Source organism: Trichoderma gamsii, assembly GCF_001481775.2.
Source record: "Trichoderma gamsii strain T6085 chromosome Unknown Scaffold_21.2, whole genome shotgun sequence".
Classification (NCBI taxonomy): Eukaryota; Fungi; Ascomycota; class Sordariomycetes; order Hypocreales; family Hypocreaceae; genus Trichoderma; species Trichoderma gamsii.
In genome coordinates this window covers 83,121-104,017 of record NW_020171358.1, presented here as the reverse complement: position 1 = coordinate 104,017, position 20,897 = coordinate 83,121, and the positions used below count along the sequence as shown (strand labels likewise).

Below are 20,897 nucleotides of genomic sequence, written 5' to 3'. Positions count from 1 at the left end.
CTTCTTCACTCATACAAGTCCTCATCATCACTCGCCGTCCCATCCTGGAATCCCATCGCCGCCTTCCCCTTTCCCTTTCCATTAACCCGCTCTTCATCCTCAAGCTCATCATCCGTCGTCGCAACAGCTTTCCCCTTGCCCTTGCCTTTACTCGAAGACGCTGATCTCGTTGAAGAGGCTGGTCTCTTACCGCGATCCACAAGTTGCTGCTGCTGCTGCTTCTGCTTATCACCTCCTCCTTCGAACAGCGCCCTCACCTTCTCGTAATGCGCCAGCTCGCCCGCGCTCACGCTGGGAATCAGCTCCTCGTGTGCGCCGATGAAATCCTCTTCCTGGACCATGACGGCAATGTCCGCGGGCGTGGCGTAGTGGTCGAAGAAGTACGCCGTCGAGACCTCGTGCTTGGTGGCCGCGTCGGCGTTGAGGGCGCGCACTTTGGCGTCCACGGCGGCGGCCTGGCGCGTGACGGCCTTGAGCATGGCGTCGCTGCACAGGGCGTAGAAGTCGGCGCCGGTGTAGGTATAGGGCAGGCGCTGTGAGACGGAGGCGAGGGAGACGGAGGGGTGGAGGGTGAATCTGTGGATGTTAGCATATATAGGATGACAGAGATGAAAGGTGCAACATACTTTCGAGTGAGTGCTTCCAAAATGGTCTGTTGCTTCTCGTGGGTGTCCGAAACACCAAGATACAGCATCTTGTCGAATCGGCCGGGACGCAGCAACGCCGGATCCAGCAAATCAGGTCTGTTCGTCGCTCCAATGACAAACACGCCTCCGGCATCCTCACCGCCAGACATGCCGTCCAGCTCAGCCAGCAGCTGCGACACGATACGGTCCATGACGCCGCCGCTGTCTCCCTGGTTGCCCCTCTTGGGCGCCACGGAATCCAGCTCGTCGAAGAAGACGACGCAGGGGCGCGCGTCGCGAGCGCGCTGGAAGACGCGCCGCACGTTGGCTTCGGACTCACCAATGTACATGTTGAGCAGCTCAGGGCCTTTGACACTGAAGAAGTTGAGGCTGTACTCGGTGGCGATGGCCTTTGCGAGTAAAGTCTTTCCCGTTCCGGGGGGACCGTAGAAGAGGATGCCGGAGCGCTTCTTCATGCCCTTGGCGAAGAGCTCGGGGCGTTCTAGGGGTAGTTGGATGGTCTCAGTGATGGCGTCCTTGACGTTGCCGAGGCCACCGACATCGTCCCATGTAACGTTTGGGATCTTGGGGGCGCCGATGGAGTCGGAGAAGTTCTTGCGCGCGGCTTCGACGGCGACGTCAAAGTCGGCGGCTGTGAGGCAGCGCGCGGAGGATCCGCCGGCCACTTGGACGTCTCGCATCGTCACGGCCATGGAGCTGGTGACGCCGGATTTGGCAGAGAGCGCCTCGAGACGGGAACGTTTGGCTACAGAGGCGCGTTCGACGACGTCGAGCAGGTCGCCGGCCACCAAGGCGGCTGTCTTGAGGGCAATGGCGTTGAGGTCAATGGCGGGCTCGAGAGACACGCCGCGGTCTTCGATGACGGCCCGAAGGATGGCCTCTCGCTCGGCTTCGTCAGGGGCGCCCATTTCGAGCTCGTGGGTGAAGAGGGCGCGGACGCCGTCGGGTACCTTGTCGACCTCGTTGGTGGTGGCAATGAGCACGCGGACGTCCTCTAGTATCTCCTTGATTGACGCCTCTATTCTGTCGGCCGTCAGCGCCTCAATGTGTTGGATGAGGAGCGCACAGCTGTCTGGGCCACAGCTGATGGCTCGCTCTGCACGTGTTCTCAGGAAGCCTTCTGTCTTGACGTCGCTTCCGCTGCCACCTCCTTCGCTTATGATGTCGTAGGCATCAATGGTGAATGTGTGCAAGCCAATGTCGCTGCAGGCGTCCTTTGCCATTGTTGCCTTTCCAATGTTGCGGTGTGAGGAGGTAAGCAGGATGACAACGGGGGGCATCTTCAAGTGAACGGCCCTCTGGCTTGTTGCCGCGGCGAGGAGCTCCCGTAGCTGGCGTCTCAAGGGAGGAACGTGTACTTGGTCACGGTCTGCCAACTGTGGAGGGCCGCCGTCTGGTCCGCGTTGCGGCGTCTTCTTGAGGCCGAGATAGTAAGGCCAGGTGCTGTCCTTGATGCCGGGGATCCGGCTTGTCTCAAATCCTGAGCCGTGCATGGCTACAGTCGTGCTGTCGATGCAGGCAACGGTCCCCCACATAGATTCAGCTCCGTCATCGTCTTCATCTGATTTCTGCACCTGAATATGGCCGACTTTGAACCATGCGACGCTGTCAAGGTGTGAAATAGCCTCTCCTCCAGATTCGGTTGATCGTGCTGTCAGTGCCACCACGTCGTCAACTTCGGAGCCACCCGCTCCTGGAGCTTCTTGAAGCGCCCGGCCCAACTGTGCATCTACCGGCACGGCAATCAAGTCTCCCTGTCGAACAAGGCGTAGTTTATGCGCAAAATATCGTTTGAGCCCGCCCAGCACGGCCGTTTGATACGCTCTTTCGGCGGAGATGGGCGTTCTGATGTGGTGAATGGCGATGTCTTTGGCATACGGGGGCTGAGAGGCGCTTGCGAACCTAGGCAGCGTACCCTTGCCTTGATAGGTAGATTTCTTTAGTGCCGATATACGCAGATAGGAGGCTCCGTCGATATTGGCAATCAAGATTGGCGACGCATAAGCTGCCGGGCTGGAAGGCCGCTGAACCTGCGACTCGAAAAAGGAGGTCCGCCGATCACCCTTTCTTGAGCTGTTGATGCGAGTGACAGGACGCTGAGAGTAGCCCTCTGGCAGGCCGTATACCCGAACAGGTCGCCAGTTGGACACTTCAAAGTCTGGGTGGTTGAAGCTGCCCAGTCCAAAAGCACCAAATCCATTCAGAGGAGGTTCCTCTGCAGCCTCAATGCGGACCCAGTCGCCGGAGAAGCAGCCAATCTTGGAGAGGGACGCCACATCAACGTAGATGCGCGCCTCTTCATCGTCTTCGGGGGATGGTTTGGGATGCAACAGGCCAGAAGGAATCTGTTTCCTCAGGCCGTGCACCTTGAACAGCCTCCCTCGCGACCGATCAGGACGGGCAGTAGTGGATGTAAAATTGGAAAAAACTGAGCCCGGGGTAGCCAAGCCGTTGGTTTTTCTGCCGCGGAGAGTGCCAGCGGTCATTGGCGTTCCAGGCCCCAGCGAGTTCATCGAGTTCGTCGTTGGCAGCGTAGGGGCCTCCAGAGAGATGACCTCGTCCATTGAATCATCCGAAAGCTCCTCGTCTTGCTCCGAGCCCGAGAAATCGGTGTCCGTCTCTGTAGCTGCCACCGCGTCGTCGGTAACGGCGTCGGGCCGGTCGCGCTCTTCAGCAGCCGAGAAGAACTGGTCATTGCTGCCCTCCTCGTCGTCATTGCCGTTGAGCTGCTGATCGGAGGTCATTGATGCCGCCGGACGGCCCTGTCTTCGGTGGATGCCTCTCCCTCTCATCAGCACAATCTTTGTAGATTCCGTCAGGATACCCTGGGCCACGGGCTCGCAAAGCATAATCTTGCCTGGATTCGGCGGTAGGTGCGTGACGGGATGCGGCGGCAGAGGCAGCGGAAACAAGTCGCCAGAATGAACAATCTTGAGAGTGCTGAGAGCTGCCCTGAGCGCCGTGGCTACACGCTCCTCGGGCGTCATGCTGGCAACATCCTTTGCAGGGCTCGTCGGATGGTCCTTGTAAAATGTACCCTCGCCGCTCTCCAGCCGTTTTGTCAATTCACTTTCCAGGTTGACGAAGACCGTGTCTAGCGGAAGGGGAGCCACGTCGAGGACGAGGATCTCAATGCCGCTACGGCTATGGCTAGACAGCTTCGAGGGGGCCACCTGCTGGAGGGTCACGGCGAAGCTCTGAAGCGCCGACGACGAGGGCGAGAACTGGATGGTCGAGTGGGACAGATCGCCGGATCGCAATACCGGCACGACGGACCAGGCCATTTCGACGGGGTTCGCATTCGGGGCCCATGGCGCGACGGCAACGTGGTGGACATCGTCGACGAGCTCGTCATTGGGATCTGGGGGTCTTGTTGTTAGGATCGATCTCGTTCAGCAGCAGCAAGATATATCTGTCTGCCAATGCGCATTGCCGCCAGGCTGGCTTACCATTCGCGAGGTGCGGGAACAGGTCGGAAAACAAGTCGTCCGACAAGAAGCCAACATCGCCCTTGGTGCGGTCGTCGAGCACGAGTCGGGCGGTGATGGCCGGCTTGTCCTGACGCCGCCTGCGGTTCCGTCTCTTGTGCGACACGACGGGCGCTCCGTCTGAGACAGCCATGTTGAAACGGTGTATGGAAGCTTTTCTTTGGTGCGAGATGCACGGCGGTTCGGTTCGAGGAGGGGGCGAAGTCGGCGCAAGGAGCCGCTTGTCGTTGGCCGTAGAAAGGAGTTGGAAGGTTTCTAAGATTCGCAGTTCAAACAGCACCCCGCAGCCGCTGGATCATGGCGCTGGCAACAGAAAAGAGATGCAGGCAAGACAATCAAGACAAGGCTGAGAAAGAAGATCAGCGCGGAATCTCAGACAATTGGAACCGGCGCGTGTTGGGCGCGATGCGATGCGATGCGATGCTGAGCTGAGCTGAGCTGAGAATCAGAGCGGCCTGCAGCTGCAGATGCCAGGCGTGTTCGTGTCGCTGCAGATGCCACTAAGCAGCCTGTGGCTCGGCTGTAGCCGTGGCAGCCTCGGCATTGGGCGACTGAGAACCCCAGATTTGCGCCTCAGCTCTCCTTACTATGGACGGAGCAGCTCCACCGAGACGGCGTTGCCAAGGCATTGGCGGCTGCACGCAATGGATTATGTGGAAGCTCATTGGATATTTACAAGACATCAGATGATTTGTTATTTACGACTTATAGTAGAAAGTGCAGCAGCATACTGCTATGCCATTGACATGGAACTTACACCGAGAGATACTAGCGCCAATCGCCATATTGGGACCGAGGAACCTGGAACAGATTGACTTTACACGAACTAGATAGCCTTCCAAGTTGCGAAAGAATGCAGGTCTAAACGATATGATATACTATCTTGAATTCTTGAATCTTTGCTTTATCAAAGGCACCGTAGTGATAAGTAATATTAGATAAGAACTCGATGGCTTAATACACGTACTCCCCCACGTTGGCACTGCCACCACCAAAGCGGCAAAAATCAAGGACTGAATCAAGAGAAATTCACAAGCTAAAAAAAATAAATTACTACGCGACGCAAACAAACACGCTGCGTGGAGAAAGGGGAAGGATATTATGGAGCTCGCTAACAGGGATCGTCTCGTCTTGATGCGCAACTCGATTGCGTCACATATCCCAAATGAATTTCCAATGTAGGTAACTTCTAAAAAACCGGTTCTACGGGGTTCCTAGATTCAGATCTCATTTTTTTCTTTTCTCCCCTTCCTCCTCTCCGCTCACCGCATTTATCTCATGATGTTTTGCATGTCGAAAATTTTCTTTGTCCCATCTGCACGCTTGAGAATAACTGTATGAGCTTTTTGTCGATACGCTCGTTTGTCAGATACATACATTTTCTCAGCGAATCTCACCCTTTTGTATGTTTTACACTTTGGCAGTAATAGAGACCAATTTAGCAGCGAGGCTAGGGGCATGATCTACAAATTGATGTCATTGTTCTCTACTGTTGCTGGCGAGGGTCTACGACGATAGCGATACCCTACAAAGAAGACTCTTTCCCTTCGGTTTAGAAAGAGAGAAAATTAGAAGAACATTCACAGACAAAAGCAGCTCACCATAATTAGCTGCCTATTGGTAGAAAATGGGCCACGAAGATCCCCCGAGTACAGCAGGGCGCGGCGTGAGTTCGCGTCCGTCGACAGCATCCGAGGTTGCACAGCAGGCGGCTGCGTTCATGAAACAATCCGAGAAACTGTCGCATCAGCGCATAGAGGATTCTTCGCCGGCTGTCGCTGTCCAGGCAGAATTTATCACACCGCAGGATCCCGTCATCGTCACTTCGGATGGCAACCGTCTGCCGGGCGTGCCTCTGGATGAAGCCCACAAGCTAAATGTGCTGCGCGAAGACTTGACGCAGACACTTTCACGAGAGTCAGAGACGAAATCAGCAGCCGAGTACCAAGAAAAAGAGTTAGGCTCAGGTCACCACCATGGAGAGCAAGTTCAAAAGGCTCATCATCAGACCGAGGGTCAAGATCGACCGGCTTGGCAGCAGTCGGAGCATTCGCAAGGAACGTTGAGGCAGTCCATGCCTCCATCTCACACAAACCCCTTATTTCCACCTTTACCGCTGTACGGCCCGCCGTCTCTGCTACGGAATGTCCAATGCTATCTCTTTCGGGCAACGTCGTTTGTTTTGAGCCTGGAATTTCTTGGCGTGATTGTACTCGGTTCGTTGTTCACATCCATCCCGGGTTGGTGTAAGAGGTTATTCCTGCCGGGTCAGGACAAGAAGCGGCCGTTTTACGAAGAAGAGCTCCAAAACGCCGCCAGAAGAAAAGAGAAGGAAAACGAATGGGATCCTACAGGAGACCACAGACGTCTTGATGTCGAAAACGAAACGATGGTGGACGAATACCCACCGAAAGAGGGCGGGAAAGACCCAATTATCTGCGATGTCGGTTACTATGCGCGGAGAGTTGGCCTTGACGTGGAGGAATTTGAAGTCGAGACGGAAGATGGCTTCATCATCGATCTTTGGCACGTCTACGATCCCAAGGAGTACACCCCGTTGGACAAGACGAGCAGAGAGAAACTCGGCCCAACAATTTTCGACAGCCCAGCCTCGGGCTCGGAAGATTCAAGCAAGAAGCGCAAGTTCCCCGTGCTGCTGATGCACGGCTTGCTGCAGAGCTCGGGGGCTTATTGCTGCAACGACGACCAGAGCCTGGCGTTTTGGCTCTGCAAATCGGGATACGACGTCTGGCTGGGCAACAATCGCTGCGGCTTCAAGCCAAAGCACGTTCTGCTCGAGTACAGCGATCCGCGCATGTGGTGCTGGAACATTCGGCAAATGGGCGTCTTTGACCTGCCGGCGCTCGTGTCGCGCGTCCTACACGAGACCGGCTTCGCAAAGATTGGCCTCATCTGCCACTCGCAGGGAACAACGCAGACACTCGTCGCCCTGGCAAAGGAACAGCGCCCCGACCTGGGCGAGAAGCTGACCGTCTTCTGCGCGCTGGCTCCAGCTGCCTACGCTGGCCCCCTCATCGGCAAGATGTACTTTAAGTTTATGCGCATCATCTCGCCGGCCATGTTCCGGCTCATGTTCGGCATCCACGCCTTCATCCCCTTCATGATGCAGATGCACGCGCTGCTGGACCCGCGGCTGTACGGCTGGCTGGGCTACAAGGTCTTTTCGTTTTTGTTTGGCTGGACGGACGAGCGCTGGGATCGCGGGCTGCGGGATCGCATGTTCCAGTTTGCGCCGGTCTATGTCAGCGCCGAGTCGATGCGGTGGTGGCTTGGGCGGGAGTGCTTTGCGCATCACAAGTGCATTTTGGCGACCAAGGAGGTGTTGAAAGCTGAAGAAAGCATGGATGATGATGATGCGATGCTGGATCTGGAGACAGAGCGCCCGCCACCAGCTGAAGCTCTTGAGAAGGCATCATCACAAGCCAAGCAGCAGCAGCATCGACGACGCCACCACATCAAGGGCTCCACCGCCTGGTACAACGAGCAGGTGCCTCCCTTTGCGCTGTGGATTTGCGGCGACGATCAGCTGGTGGACGGCCAGCGCCTTCTTAACCGCTTCGAGGCCGGCCGCGAGCCGCACGTGCGGGTGGTGCACAGCAAGACGATTGCCGAGTACCAGCACCTAGACGTCATCTGGGCCATGGATGCGCCCGACCAGGTATTTCGAGAAATCCGCGAGGTGCTGTGGAAGACGTGCGGCGACGCTCGGGACATTTGCAGGATCCCGGAGGGCTGCGATGCCGTGGAAGAGTGGGTACCAGCCGAGGCTGTGGAGACGCTGGAGTTGATGGAGTCGAGCAGTGGCAGCAGCGGCAGCGAATAGGGAGTTGGTTGGCCGGTTTTGTGTTTTTTTTACCTTGGGATTTATTTTGGTTTTACCTTGGTATGGTTTGATACCCTGGGAGGTTAATATTTGCCGCGATTCATTGGGTGGATTGTCAAAGTTGCGTTGGCCAATCTATTCATTTCTTGACTAGGACTGTTTTTTGCTTTGATGCTTTACGAAAAGGGGGGAGTTTTGTACGAGGAAAAGGAGTTGGATGTGAACAGCTTTATGGGTTTGGATATGTTTCTGTAAACGTCTTTAGATTTGATATCTGCTCGTTCATGTTTCCTCATGTATAGAGTATGTACTTGAAATCTCTGGAGCTTTTCCACTGCTTGTTCCAACTATATACACATGCAGCCACATCTGAATATCCTAACACGACAGAAGCGATAGCAGCGACGATACCGGCAAGGCGTGGTAGCCACTGTGTGCAGGTGTATGCAAGATGATATCAAGCCTGAGGACATCGATCTTTATAGCATATTAACTAGTCAGGCCGGATTTAAGCTGCCTTGAGCATCAAAGATGACACGGCAGTGTAAACCCGCGGACCCTTTTTGCGAATAGCCGTCGGAGGGTTTACCGTAAGCGCGTATTCCGTAAGCAAACAGGCGCGGGAATAGCTCGGTCGTGAAGGCTTGAAAGGCCGCATATGCGTGTTCAGAGGCAGATAAACTCGACTTATCACCGTCTTATGCCGACTTAATTTGAGCGTTGGGAAAGCTGCTAATGTTGGTTCTCTGATAGATAGGCCGTAAGGCTGCAATTGACTCTGAGGTGCCGAATAGTCATTCCCGAGCAGGTATGTGTACTACTACCTCTAGTAGCACTATTCTTGGTATACGGAGTTACTAGCGGATTGGTAATTGCTTAGAGGCCTATGTACTGTGCAGTAGCTGGGACTATCGTGACTTGATTCGCCGGAGCCGACTCGCCTTTTCTTTGTTTCTTACTCTATTGCTTTCGCGAAGCTCACCAAGTGTAAGATCCTGCTGCTGCTTTGAACGAACTCAGATAGATAATGTGGTAACTTCTATGCGGAATTGAAGCTCGGCACACAAGTCCGGACGGCACCCACCCAAACATGGAAGCACCTCTGCTTGCGATGGTTGTCTCTACATTGCTCCATTGTGTACAGAATACTGTTATACTCTTACTGATTTGTTTGCAGCCTTCATTACTCAGAGCTCGAACAGATAGATTTCCCCTATGTTGACGCTTCCCCGCATTTCTGCTCCAACATTGCTCCAACACAGGGGCAAAAAAGACCCCAACGCCGGCTCAAGCCTTCTCCACAAGACCCGTCTCGGCGCCGAGGTCCAAAGTACAACAGTCTCCACCGTAACCTCCCCTGTATTCTCCGAGCTTCCGATGGGCACCAACTGTTGGCACTTTAAACAGTCAATCCCCAGCGTACTGTACCTAAAAGCTGGCAAAGCTGGCTACATACGTTAGTTTGCGCTGTTGGCCCTATCTTTCCAAGCGCCAAAACTAGGGCGCCCGGAAAAGGATCCATTGATGAGCTTAAAGAGCTATGTCGGCGCGGATGCGGCATGGAGTTGGATTGGGTAGTCGACTGCCAGGCATACACAAAGTGAAAAGTTGCCGGGGTGTGATGCGTGTTACGACTCTTGTTCGTCCCACTAGCATAATGCTATTTAAATAAATAAAGGCGCTGCCTCCGCCGTGGCGGGTATCCTGTCCTATTGCGATCGGCTTATCTGTCGATTTGTAAACCAAAGAGTTTAAAAGACGACTTTGGCGTTCCAACGTCAGCGCTCTGCTATTCGTTTTTTTTTTTTTTGGTGATCGGAGCTTTTATCTAAACAGCAGAAGGCGTCGTCATCGATTTTTTCTTCCTTTTGCCCTCTGTACAGGCATCTTATCCAGCGAGTTTTTGTTGTACAACGACAGCAGAGATTGTCTTTTCACCGCCGTAATGCCTATCCCCTCGCTATTTACGCCGGTCAAGGTCCCAGATACCGATACATGGACGCACTACGTAGAAGCACCCAGGAATTATCCTGCCGACAAACGTTAGTATACTTCGATTCTAGATTCTTTCTCTAAAAACAATCAGCTAACACCTGGTTATCATTTCATCAGCCATCTTTGTCGATTGTGACTCTAGCAAATCCTACTCTCACAATGACATCAAGCGCCTGGCCCTCGAATTCGGCAAGGGTCTCAGCCATGTCTTGAACTGGAAAAAGGGCCATGTCATGGGCCTTTTCACGCCAAACAACATTGACGTGCCGGTAGTCAATTTCGCCGTCCACTGGGCCGGCGGCGTGGCGAGCCCTGCCAATCCCACGTACACGCCCGAGGAGCTGGCACAGCAGCTCAAGGACTCTGGCGCAAAGGCTCTGATTACGCAGAAGCCGTTTTTGGAGATTGCGCGCAAGGCGGCGGCGCTGGCGGGTTTGCCTGCGGAGAGGATCTTGTTGCTGGGAGAGGGCCGGGATGAGACGGGAGTTCATAGGCATTGGACGGATATCACTGCCAAGGGGGCAAAGGTGCAGCCTCAAAAGGCGGTGATTGACCCGAAGAAGGATTTGGCGTACCTCGTCTACAGCTCGGTAAGCGTTGCCTTTTACCAGCTTGAAGCTGCAGTTGACGGAAGGACTGACGAATCTATGTTGTGTATCAGGGAACTACTGGACTGCCCAAGGGCGTGATGCTCACCCACTACAACATCGTTGCTCAAGCCATGCAGATGGGCCGCGAGGAGAAGCTCTTGAACTACGACTCCGACTCCCAGCTGGGCCTTCTTCCCTTTTTCCACATCTACGTAAGTCTGCTTATCGCAAAATGAATACTTCTGTGCTTACACATTCCAGGGCTTAATGGTCGTGCTGGGCACCTCCATGAGCGTCGGCGTCACCTGCGTCGTCCTGCCCAAGTTTGACGTCGAAAAGGCCTGCCGCTTGATCCAGGATCACCGCCTCACCTTCATGTACGTGCCGCCGCCCGTCGTGCTCGCGCTGGGCAAGCACCCGGTCGTGTCCAAGTACGACCTGTCGTCGATGCGCTGGATCAACTCGGCCGCCGCGCCGCTAAGCAAAGAGCTGGCCGTTGCGGTCTGGGATCGCCTGAAGATTGGCGTGAAGCAGGGCTATGGCCTTTCGGAAACGTCGCCTGCGTGTATGGTGCAGCTGTCGGAGGAGTGGATGAAGTTCCAGGGCTCTGTGGGAAGGCTGTTTCCTAATATGGAGGCGAAGATTGTGGATGAGGACGGCAAGGAGCTGGGTTATAACGAGGTGAGTGGAGATATCGCATGCTTTTCTCTTTTTTTTTTTTTTAACGATTTTTGCGGCATCCTAATGGCATGGACATTATTAGGCTGGCGAGCTTCTTCTGAAGGGACCAAACGTCTTCCCGGGCTATTGGAACAGGCCTGACCTCCACAACGAGACCTTTACCGACGGCTGGTATCGGACTGGCGACATCTTCTACTGCTGTCCCCAGGGCCACTTCTACATTACAGATCGCAAGAAGGAGCTCATCAAGTACAGTACGTTTATTCCCAATCCCAGTCCAAGCAGCGTGTGAGGAACTAACCATTGTCTACTTCAGAGGGCTTCCAAGTCCCCCCCGCAGAGCTCGAATCCAAGCTCCACGGCCGCGAAGACATTGCCGACGTCTGCGTCATCGGCGTCTGGGACAAGGTGCAGCACACCGAGATCCCGCGCGCCTACGTTGTGCTCAAGCCTGGCGTCGAAGAGACGGAGGCCAGAGCCAAGGACATTATCGAGTGGCTCAATGCCAAAGTTGCGCCGCCCAAGAAGCTGCGCGGAGGCGTGCGCTTCATCAAGGAGGTGCCCAAGTCGCAGGCGGGCAAGATTCTGCGGAGAGTGCTGAAGGAGCAGGCCAAGAAAGAGGATGAGGCGGAGACGCCAAAGGCAAAGCTGTGAGGGAGCAAAAGCGGGCGTTGGGAGGGCTGGTGTATATTGATATATCATGTATTCTATTTGTTTAATTTTTTACATATAATTGTACAGTTTGGGTCGTGTATGACCCATTAGATGCTCCATCCAATGTCCAACTGTCGACAAGCCCGCGAGCATGAGATTCCGTCTCATCTGTCCATGTATATGTCCCGGTGCTTAAAGCAGACAATATTCCCAAAAGAGTGTACAACTGATCTCAGTGTCGTCACTCTAAAATCTGAATAGCCTAAATTTATCCCATTCTCTCCGCCTCTTCTAGCAGCTTCTCAATGCTGAATCTCGAGTCGCCATTGGTAAACCACTCCAATAGCTTCTGCCTCTCTTCCGCTCTCTCTTTCCTCTGTCCATCCAGTTCATCGCCCTTTTGCTCCCATCCACCATAAAATCGCTGCAAGCACATCACCAGCCACTTTGCGTGGTCCGGCTGCACGTTCCTCCCCTCCATGACCTGTCCTTGCATCAGGACCAAGCCCTTGTCCTTTATTAAGTCGAGGTGATGCGTCACCGTGGTGTGTGGCTGCGCAAACTCCCCTCTGGCCTTGTACTCGGCCAGCTGCGTGAACAGCACCGTGCTGGTCTTGGATGCCGCGTCAAAGGTCCACTGCATAAAGTGCATTTCCGCGCCTTGGCTCTCGTGCGGCACCGGGAGCACGAAGTAGGGGTTGCCGCGGGCGAGTGACTCCATCGCTTGGTATGCTGGTGCGGGGATGACGGCGCATAGAGTCTGCGGCGAGGAGGCGTGGCGGAGACGCCAGATGGCTGTGAGTTCCTTCTCGGGCAGCTCGGCGACTTTTTCGAGGTCGAGGATATCGCCGAGGGGCTTGATGGCGGGCTTTTCGCCTGATGAAGAGGCCTTTTTCGGAGTAGGCTTCGAGGGCGAGGAGGATGGCGCATTCGGCTGTGAAATTGGTGTGCCTTCGGTCTGGGGAATGGCCGTTCCTGTTAACTCTTCGACGATCGGAGGCACATCCACAGCGTCCTTCTTGCGCTGCTCCTGTATCTTCTCGGCATATGCCGCCTTGAGGTCATCGATGCTTCCATGTCCCTCCTGTGATGCCTTTTTGTGAAGCTTCTCGCGGTACTTTTCGAGAATCACCTGCGAGGGCTGCGTCGTCAGGAATCGAACATCGTGGACTTGCGCCCAGCGGCGCTGCTGCACGGCGCCGCGAGCAGCGCAGCGCACTGATCTGGCGGCAAAATGTCGCAGCGTCGGTATATGAATCATAGTTATGAAGTGCTGTGATGAAAACCAGAAGCCAATTGGTCGTGCAAAGGGCAATGTTTTTGCTGGGACGAAGCTCTAAGAAGCTCTCAAATCGATATGCCAATGCGGGATTCTTCCGTCATCGCCAAAAAGTGGATCCCGAATCTTTAACAGAGCAAAAAACACCCCACCATGGCCGATATTCCTTTTGGCGGGGACCGGAATTCTGCGTTTTGGTGCAACGTTTACAAATCCATACAATTCCATTCTGTCGAGGAGCTTGACTTGTCTGAGAAACGCCCTGAGACGACGCCGCTGGGACGGAAAATTGGAACCAGGAAGCTCAATCCTTGTCCGTGGAGCAAGAGGCGGTGTATTCCCTGGCAGCAAGATTTGGTGATTGCTCATATCTATACCCCGCCATATTGGAAACCGTTCAGTGCATCAAGCGAAGGGGGCATCAACAACAGGCGGAATCTCATTTTTACTGGCCTTGGAGGAGTCGACTGTCTCTCTTGATCTTGTCGAAGCACCGTCTGCGAGAAGAAGAGCCATGGCCGACTTTCGGCAGCTGGCCCTCGACTTTGTCCTCGAAGACGATGAGGCTAAACTCACAGAGTTGGCCCAGAGGGCGGCCAAAGGTGTGTTATGATGGGCTACCAAGCGACTTGAGATTGTGAATTAGAGAGGTTCTAACGTCTTCTGTTGCTTAGAGCTTGAGAGCACAGCGGGCTCCAACCCTGTCGCTCGGTGGGTAGAGGCTGTACAGCCGTGGATGCCTGGGAACAAGGAGACCGAAGACTCACAAGAAACTCCAGATTGGACATCAAGAGCCAAGGGTGAGAAGCAATTACCTTTCTATTACTTTCCGCCGTTTGAAACTGTGTTAATAAGTGAAATGTTCAGCTTTGGAGTTTCTATCTCGTACACTGGACTTTGTGAAGCCAGATCTCTTCAAAGCAGCTCAAGGTAGGCTTTTGAACGTTATGAACTCTCGCATTATCGCATCCTTTGTACTAATGATGTATCAAGTGAAACTATTAATTGCCTTTTTTGGCGCCATGCTTGACATTGACCACAAAGCCGGCGTTCTAGCTTCAGCTTCAGCCCTGTCTCGAATCATTGCAATGAAATGGTTTCAGCCAGCCAGCGGTTATGATATCATCGAAAAAGTATGCGCTATGAAAGAAGATTTCCAGAGACAGACTCCCAAGACTCGTCTTGCCGTCTATGAGCTGCTGAGGTCCCTCTTGGCTACCCCTGAAGTTGCAAGCAATCTGAAGCAAAAGGACGGCGCCTCTTGCTCGTATCTGCTTAATTTGCTGGAGCTGTGCCGGAACGAAAGAGATCCGGACTGCTTGATCGTATGGTTCGATATTCTTAGGAACTTTCTTCAGCAGTACGACCCTTCAGATGAAGTTGTTGAGAAAGTCTTTGCTGCTTTCAAGGCGTACTACCCCATTACCCTACCGCGACTGTCTCAAAGTGGCATCACCCCGGAGGACCTCAAATCTCAGCTTCGAAAGTGCTTCTCGTCGACATACCGTCTTGCCTCTCACTCTTTGCCTTTCCTTGTAGGCAAGCTTGACCAAGGCGATGGGGTTACGGTAAATGTCAAGGTACGTTGAACTCTGCTTCTTGGCTGAAATCACTGAATCTCACACATTTTAGGTTGATGTTTTGAAAACTATAAGAGAGTGTCTGGAAGAATACACGAACCCAGAGCAATCAATCATCCCATACGTTGGTCGGATCTGGGGCAGCCTCAAATACGAAGTCCGGAATGGAGAAATCGAAGATGCCATTTGGGCCACCCTTGAAGTGCTCAAGACCCTCGCGACAAAGCTAAAGGACGATAATCTCCGCAACTACACCCTAGATGTGACGCGCGATTGCGTTAGCGACTTGTCGAATTCGATGTACACGACTCAGGCTGGCCGTCTCATTGTCAGTGTCCTCAGTGCAAACCCTACTGCGTTTGTTCTCATGGTGGCGCCGACCGTTACGCACTTAAAGGAGAACTTGCGGCGTCCAAAGTCGGCGACTCATACGCAAGATCTATTCAAGATACTCAATGTCATCTTGGAGACGCGATTGCTGCTGTCGCAGACTCAGATGACGGATGAGCAAAAAAGCGATTTTGCCGCTGTTGATGGCGTCTTTAAGAATCTTTATAGCGACGTGTACTCCTCTCCCATCACAGCTTCAAGCGAACAGAGTGCCACCGAGGATGATATCAAAATTGCAGTGGAAGCCGTCCAGGGAGTCGGCGCACTGGTCTCCCAAAGAGCTATACAGTTTGGATCGGAGAGCGACGCTGCACTGCTTCTTCCCAAGGCTCTGTGCTCTGAAATTGGCTTATATGTGTTCTATATTGCCCTGCATGGGTTTGACAGCAGTTATCCATGCTCGAGCTCGGACGATCTTCTAAACGAGACAGCAAAGGCTTTGTTCAGAATCAACCAAGCTCACCCAGCAGGTTTCAGGCCTCTGATTGATTGGTTTGTGACGGTCATCCACGGCAGCCGTCAAGATGGAAGCGACGAAGCCAGCGAAAAGATTCAGAAAGTAGCTGCTTTGCTAGCCTATGTTGGATGTTCCGAACTATCGAAAACACCCATCGATACGCGGCGCCACTTCTTGTACCTAATCCATGTCATGACCACGGAACTAGATACAGCAATCAAAACAAATGCCAACAAAAAAGTTTGGTGTGCGCTACTTGTCGGCATTCAGACAACTTCCCGCTACTTCAACGACGCTTGCTTGAAGCATAGTCCAGAGAAAGACCAGGCATTTGATGGTACCATGTGGCTGTATCGAGTTAGCTACAAGTTCCCCGAACTGCAGGCATTTGTAGAAGAAAAGGAAGAGCAAGACGGCATCACACCAAGTTACGATACTGCAGCACCAGCAAAGGAGCTAACTGCCACTGCACTTCGAAATGACTTTTTACTCATTGGCCTTGCCATCGTCCGAGGCCTCTATCGCCGAGCCACAACTACAGTTGGCCCTATCGCTGGGTCTACGAAGCCTGCGCTTCAGCTCTGTGATAGCTTGTCGAGTTTGGACGATCCATCCGAGTACCGCTATCTTCAGCTTGTTTCTGACTTTGCGAGTTTCGTTCTTCGCGAGATGGGTGAAACCCAGCAAGTATCGCTCAAACTCGACCATTACCTGTTGAACCTGTTCCAAGATGAAATAATACCAGTTCCCATTACCCTGCCCGAGGAGGGGAGAAGGCTCAGTTTAGACAAATACACGGATGAAGGGGGGTCTGCATGGGGCTGGTTGACTGAAAAGACGGTCAATACTCTTTACTACGGGCTCTTGGAGGCTATGAGGCCGTCGGTTATTGCAAAGCTGGTAAGTTCTTCCGCATACTTGCTTTGGCCTCTTTCTCTCTTTCCATTTACGGCTAACACTTTATATAGTTTGATTATGGAATTGCTCAAGAGCTTCTAATAAGCAGCACCTTGAGCGCCTCCATCACTCAGAACCCAGTCACAAGGCCGGTAACGAGGTCCATCTTGACCATCTTGGCCAATAAATACAAGGTGGAGGATCTCAGCTACGTAATGGCCAGGCTGGAGGGCCGATTAGAATCTGCTCTACATAATGTCCAGAACTCTTCCGACAGCGACGATGCTTCTCGCTACTTGGAGCAAGTCTCGTCCATTTATGCAATAGTCAGCGGTATTGTCCGTCGGCCAGGCGGCACACAAGCCCGAGGCTTGATTCAAACACTGCGCGACGCTCCTCGAAATGCAGCCACGGGCCATCTTCTGGCTCGGAGGATGGAAATGATTGTTGCGCCGCAGCAGTTCTTGTCAAAGGACAGCTTTGCTGTGGTGAAGCCGCTTTGGACGCAAAAGTTGTATTTTGACTTGGTCAAGCCCATGCTGGAAGTCGCTACAAGCCAAGTTTCCGAGGCTGAGAGCCAGCTCATCAAGACGAACTACAGGATTGGTGTTTTGTCCATGGTCAAGCACATGCCCTTTTCCATCTGGGAAGACGACTCGGTCGAGATTCTACGCGCGTCGGTGGTGTTATCTCAAACCCTGGGCGCGGGACCCGACACCCTGCCCGCGCTGCAGATACTCAAGACCATTCTGGCAGAGTCATCCGACAAAGCCCAAGAATTCATCAAGAGCCTGATCAACATCGCACTGCCCTGCTTCTCTCTCAAAGTCGCCGCAGATCGCAAGCTGCCAGACTGGCTGCCCCCCAGCTACGTTCCAGCAAGGATCCGCCCCGACACCGAAGCTGAATGCGGCAGACTGGCCCTGGAAATCGTCGGTGCGCTACCACGATTGTTCGAATCGACCTACGTGGTGCCCTTTGTGCCGCAGGTACGGAGGGAGCTGTCTCTGGCCTGCGGCCATCCGGTCCGGGACGTGCGCAGACTGGCGAGGGTGGCCCGTAAGGCGTGGACGGAAATAAATTGAAGCAAGCTCCTGGTGAAACGAAGACAAACACTTGGATATGCACAAAACAATGGGCGCAGGGGACAAGGGACGATGTTTATAGAATTTTCTAAACGAGCATTGACTGGTGTTGGATCTTGGAGATCAGATACTTATCGTATACTATATAGAAGGCGACACCATCTGATTGGTTTATTCTTTGATATACATCCAGAATGCGGACAGCCACCATCTTCTCAGCCGAGCTTCCTGTTTCAAAGGCGCAGCAAAATGGAGATATATGCCGCAGTCGTGTCTATTTAGCACAGCTATTGAGCGTCTGGGTATCCGAGCGTCCAGGCAAAAACCTCCAAATGTCTATTGTTCCCCCTTCTAGTGTCTCATTCATCCAAGCCACGAGCCCCGTGAAGATGCGGGGACGCAGCCAATTGTTTGCCAAAAAAAAGTGTCCAGTAAAGACCAACAGCAGGAACCGGCAAGTCTATCATCGAGCTTTTTAGGCCCATGGCGTTTGATCACTTATGGGAAGGGATTGTCCGGGCCATTCCAACGTGCGGGGAAGAAGATTATATAGGGACCTATAAAGACGAAGAGCTCGGCAAGGCCCCCCGGTAATACTGAATTTGGGGCATTTGGAGAAGATCAAGCTTATTAACAAATTATTGGAGCAGATCTCTCGCTATTTAACCTTCTGAGAAGAAGGTTTCTTCTACGCCTCCAATGTTTGACTACTTAGCATTCGAACTCTGGCTCAACCTCGAAAGATCATTCCACAACACAAAATGGATCGCTCGCTCAGCATGGAGGAGGCTTCGCCGTCTTCGCGAGTCAACAGCCACAACGTCGCAGAGGCAGCGGATTATTCTGCTGGTCAAAAGAAGAAGATCCTATACGTCCATCAGCAGCACCGGCAGCACGACGGCTCTTCTGCTCAACAGCAGCAGCAATTGAGCAGCAGCCCTGAGAGGGAGCCGTACATGGAGCTGGAGAGGAGGGGCAGCAATGAGGCTTCGGCGAGGCGGAGGCCTTCGCATTCGGGGTCGGGATTTCTTGGGACGATGCGATGAATGTTTTTACAATCTATTTTTCATGTTTCATTTTTTTACGACTTTTATACATTTACTCGAGAAGAGGTTTGTCTTTTTCTTTTGCTTTGTCGACAATGGATGGGTTTACGCGGCCCGATTTACATGGTGTTTTGATGGGGGGGTTTATAAGTGGGCGATGATGTCAGTGTGCATTCGCTGAGGAGATGGACGGATCTGGGGTCGGATGTTTGTGCTACCACGAATTGGATGGTGATTGAGATGGATGGATGATTTGGCGATGTTGTTATTATGATGATCTGGGTTTTTGCATCCGGATGAGGGCACAATGAGTTCTGCTCGATAGTCAGTGTTGATGCATCTTTTTCAATTGGGTTGATGGGGTATAGATGCTGCGGGTACATGCATATACGAGTTGCCCTTATAAATACACGTCAAAACGAAGCTCTACAAGTTAAATCCGAACAGCCGTCGTATAAATTGTGAAATGTTGTGACTTCTATATATGCCATTATAAGTTTATACAATTACAATAGTGTATCTTTCATCTTTTACATCCCTCCAAGCCGCGTCTTCCACAAAGCGTATCCCGCATATCCCGCCGCGGCCAACAACACCACCCTACCAACCGCCACAAGTAAATTGTTCCTCGCCCGCCTCATAGCCTTCTCCCTGCCCTTTGCCTGGTTCCTCTTGAATGTCTCTCGATCATTAGCCCGCGGGAACGGTGCCTCCACCATCTCCCCCGTCTCTTCATCCCGCACCATGGGAACAGGCACTTCAAGATACGCGCAGAGAGGCCCCCATCCCTCCTGGATCTCGTACTCGATGCGCCGCCCCTCGGGTATCTCATCTCTAAAGCGCTGGTAGGTACTCGTGTACCACGCAATGGCCTTGTTCTTTTCCGTGCGGTGATCATACCGAAATGCAAGCCCGGACATGGCCCTGCCGAATTTCGCAAAGGCCCGCGTTGCAGGATCGAATGCGAAGCAGAAGAGCATCCCCAGCTTGGCCAGCCGCGATGTCGGCCGCACAGACGCCATGATGGACTCGGACACGCTGCAGTACCAGTCCTCGGGCTCGCGGTTGAGGATGATGACCTTGGCCTCTGGATACATGGCTGCGAGCTCGACGCCAAAGAGCGCCGGGGGCACATCGACGCAGGACTGGAAGTTGCCGAGGACGGCGTCGAAGTCGGCTTTGGAGATTGTGCCTTTGCCTTTGCCTGGGTCGCTGAAGTGGGCTTCGATGAGGCGGATCCATTTGGGGGCTTCTTGTTGCGGGTTTTCGAGGATGTTTTGCATGTGGTAGCAGTTGCTGAAGCCGAGCTGCTCGAGGGCTATTCGCATGCCTGCTAAATGTTAGTATCGTGCTATAAGAGAGTGAACTTGTTGTGTGAATTACTTAAAGTTCCTGTTCGCTGGACGCCGCAGACGATGACTCGCATGGGAACGACTCGTTCTGGTGTGTTGGCCATGGCGGGACGATTTATTAGAGAATTATGATTATAAGAGGTAATGAGATGCGAGTATCAATTAATAAAAGGGAAAATAAGGAGAAGTGGTTTGAAGTTGCATTGATTCTGTCGCGGTAGGGGATCATTTATAGGTTGATAACAGAGATCCCATTTAGGCAAGTCGGATTTAATTGAGTTTACCCCCGCTGCTGTAGGTACCTGTAATATCTTGATCACCTATCCGCGATCCACTGTGATCGGGGCAGATGCCTTGCACTACGAAAAGGCAAAATAGTGATTCTGGATGTGTTCTGCCGTGTTCCCGTTTCAGACCATCGTCCGATGTAGGTAATCCAGCTCTTCGGGACCGAGCAGTGATGAGATGAGCATTTGCTGCTGCTGACGGGCCGATCCTACTGCTACCTACTGCGGTTGCTTGCAGAACCTATTGGTTTCCAATTCCTGGGTAATCGCTCAACTATTGGTGGGGAATGGGATAGTTGTACTCGTTCTATTTCTGTGAGCGTTGCATCGCGGTATAGGATTTCTTGACTGTTGCTATATTTGGTTTATAGTCCTGCAAGGCCGTGGCCCCCACGGTAATGGCCCGAATAGCGAGATGCAAGCTGCGCTCCAATGATGCTTGTAAAAGCGAGGTATGAAATGCACGACCTTTATCCGCTCGTTTCTCTTCTTCTTGAGTATCTTCCCGGCTATCTTTGATATTCAGCAGTCTTTTCTTCCTATCAGCGTTTTTTCCTTTCTACTAGCGTTTTCTCTTTCCGTCTTTCTTTCTTTATCTTGTGAAATTTAGATGCATGCATGCGCT

At 53.0% G+C, this 20,897-nt stretch overlaps 5 protein-coding genes across 5 annotated transcripts; 2 read left to right on the top strand and 3 right to left on the bottom strand.

Annotated features, from left to right (window-relative positions):
• Positions 1-5: 5 nt before the first annotated feature.
• TGAM01_v206245 (peroxisomal biogenesis factor 6) lies at positions 6-4,268 on the bottom strand (the record flags this gene model as incomplete). The annotated part of the gene is made up of 3 exons (XM_024549831.1): positions 6-576; positions 627-4,008; positions 4,097-4,268. The coding sequence occupies 3 exons, from the start codon at positions 4,266-4,268 to the stop codon at positions 6-8; spliced, it is 4,125 nt and encodes a 1,374-aa protein (XP_024405395.1).
• Positions 4,269-5,762: 1,494 nt separating this feature from the next.
• Positions 5,763-7,979, top strand: TGAM01_v206244 (hypothetical protein; the record flags this gene model as incomplete). Its single annotated transcript, XM_018808840.2, has 1 exon — positions 5,763-7,979. The coding sequence occupies one exon, from the start codon at positions 5,763-5,765 to the stop codon at positions 7,977-7,979; it is 2,217 nt and encodes a 738-aa protein (XP_018657939.2).
• A 4,188-nt stretch (positions 7,980-12,167) lies between these two features.
• On the bottom strand, positions 12,168-13,160 carry TGAM01_v206243 (hypothetical protein; the record flags this gene model as incomplete). The annotated part of the gene is made up of 1 exon (XM_018808842.1): positions 12,168-13,160. One exon carries the CDS (start codon positions 13,158-13,160, stop codon positions 12,168-12,170), a length of 993 nt encoding a protein of 330 aa, XP_018657941.1.
• A 532-nt stretch (positions 13,161-13,692) lies between these two features.
• On the top strand, positions 13,693-18,633 carry TGAM01_v206242 (hypothetical protein; the record flags this gene model as incomplete). Its single annotated transcript, XM_024549830.1, has 7 exons — positions 13,693-13,780; positions 13,853-13,978; positions 14,046-14,108; positions 14,172-14,758; positions 14,811-16,505; positions 16,574-17,491; positions 18,331-18,633. 7 exons carry the CDS (start codon positions 13,693-13,695, stop codon positions 18,631-18,633), a joined length of 3,780 nt encoding a protein of 1,259 aa, XP_024405394.1.
• Positions 18,634-19,163: 530 nt separating this feature from the next.
• On the bottom strand, positions 19,164-20,089 carry TGAM01_v206241 (hypothetical protein; the record flags this gene model as incomplete). Its single annotated transcript, XM_018808845.1, has 2 exons — positions 19,164-19,963; positions 20,017-20,089. 2 exons carry the CDS (start codon positions 20,087-20,089, stop codon positions 19,164-19,166), a joined length of 873 nt encoding a protein of 290 aa, XP_018657944.1.
• Positions 20,090-20,897: the final 808 nt, after the last annotated feature.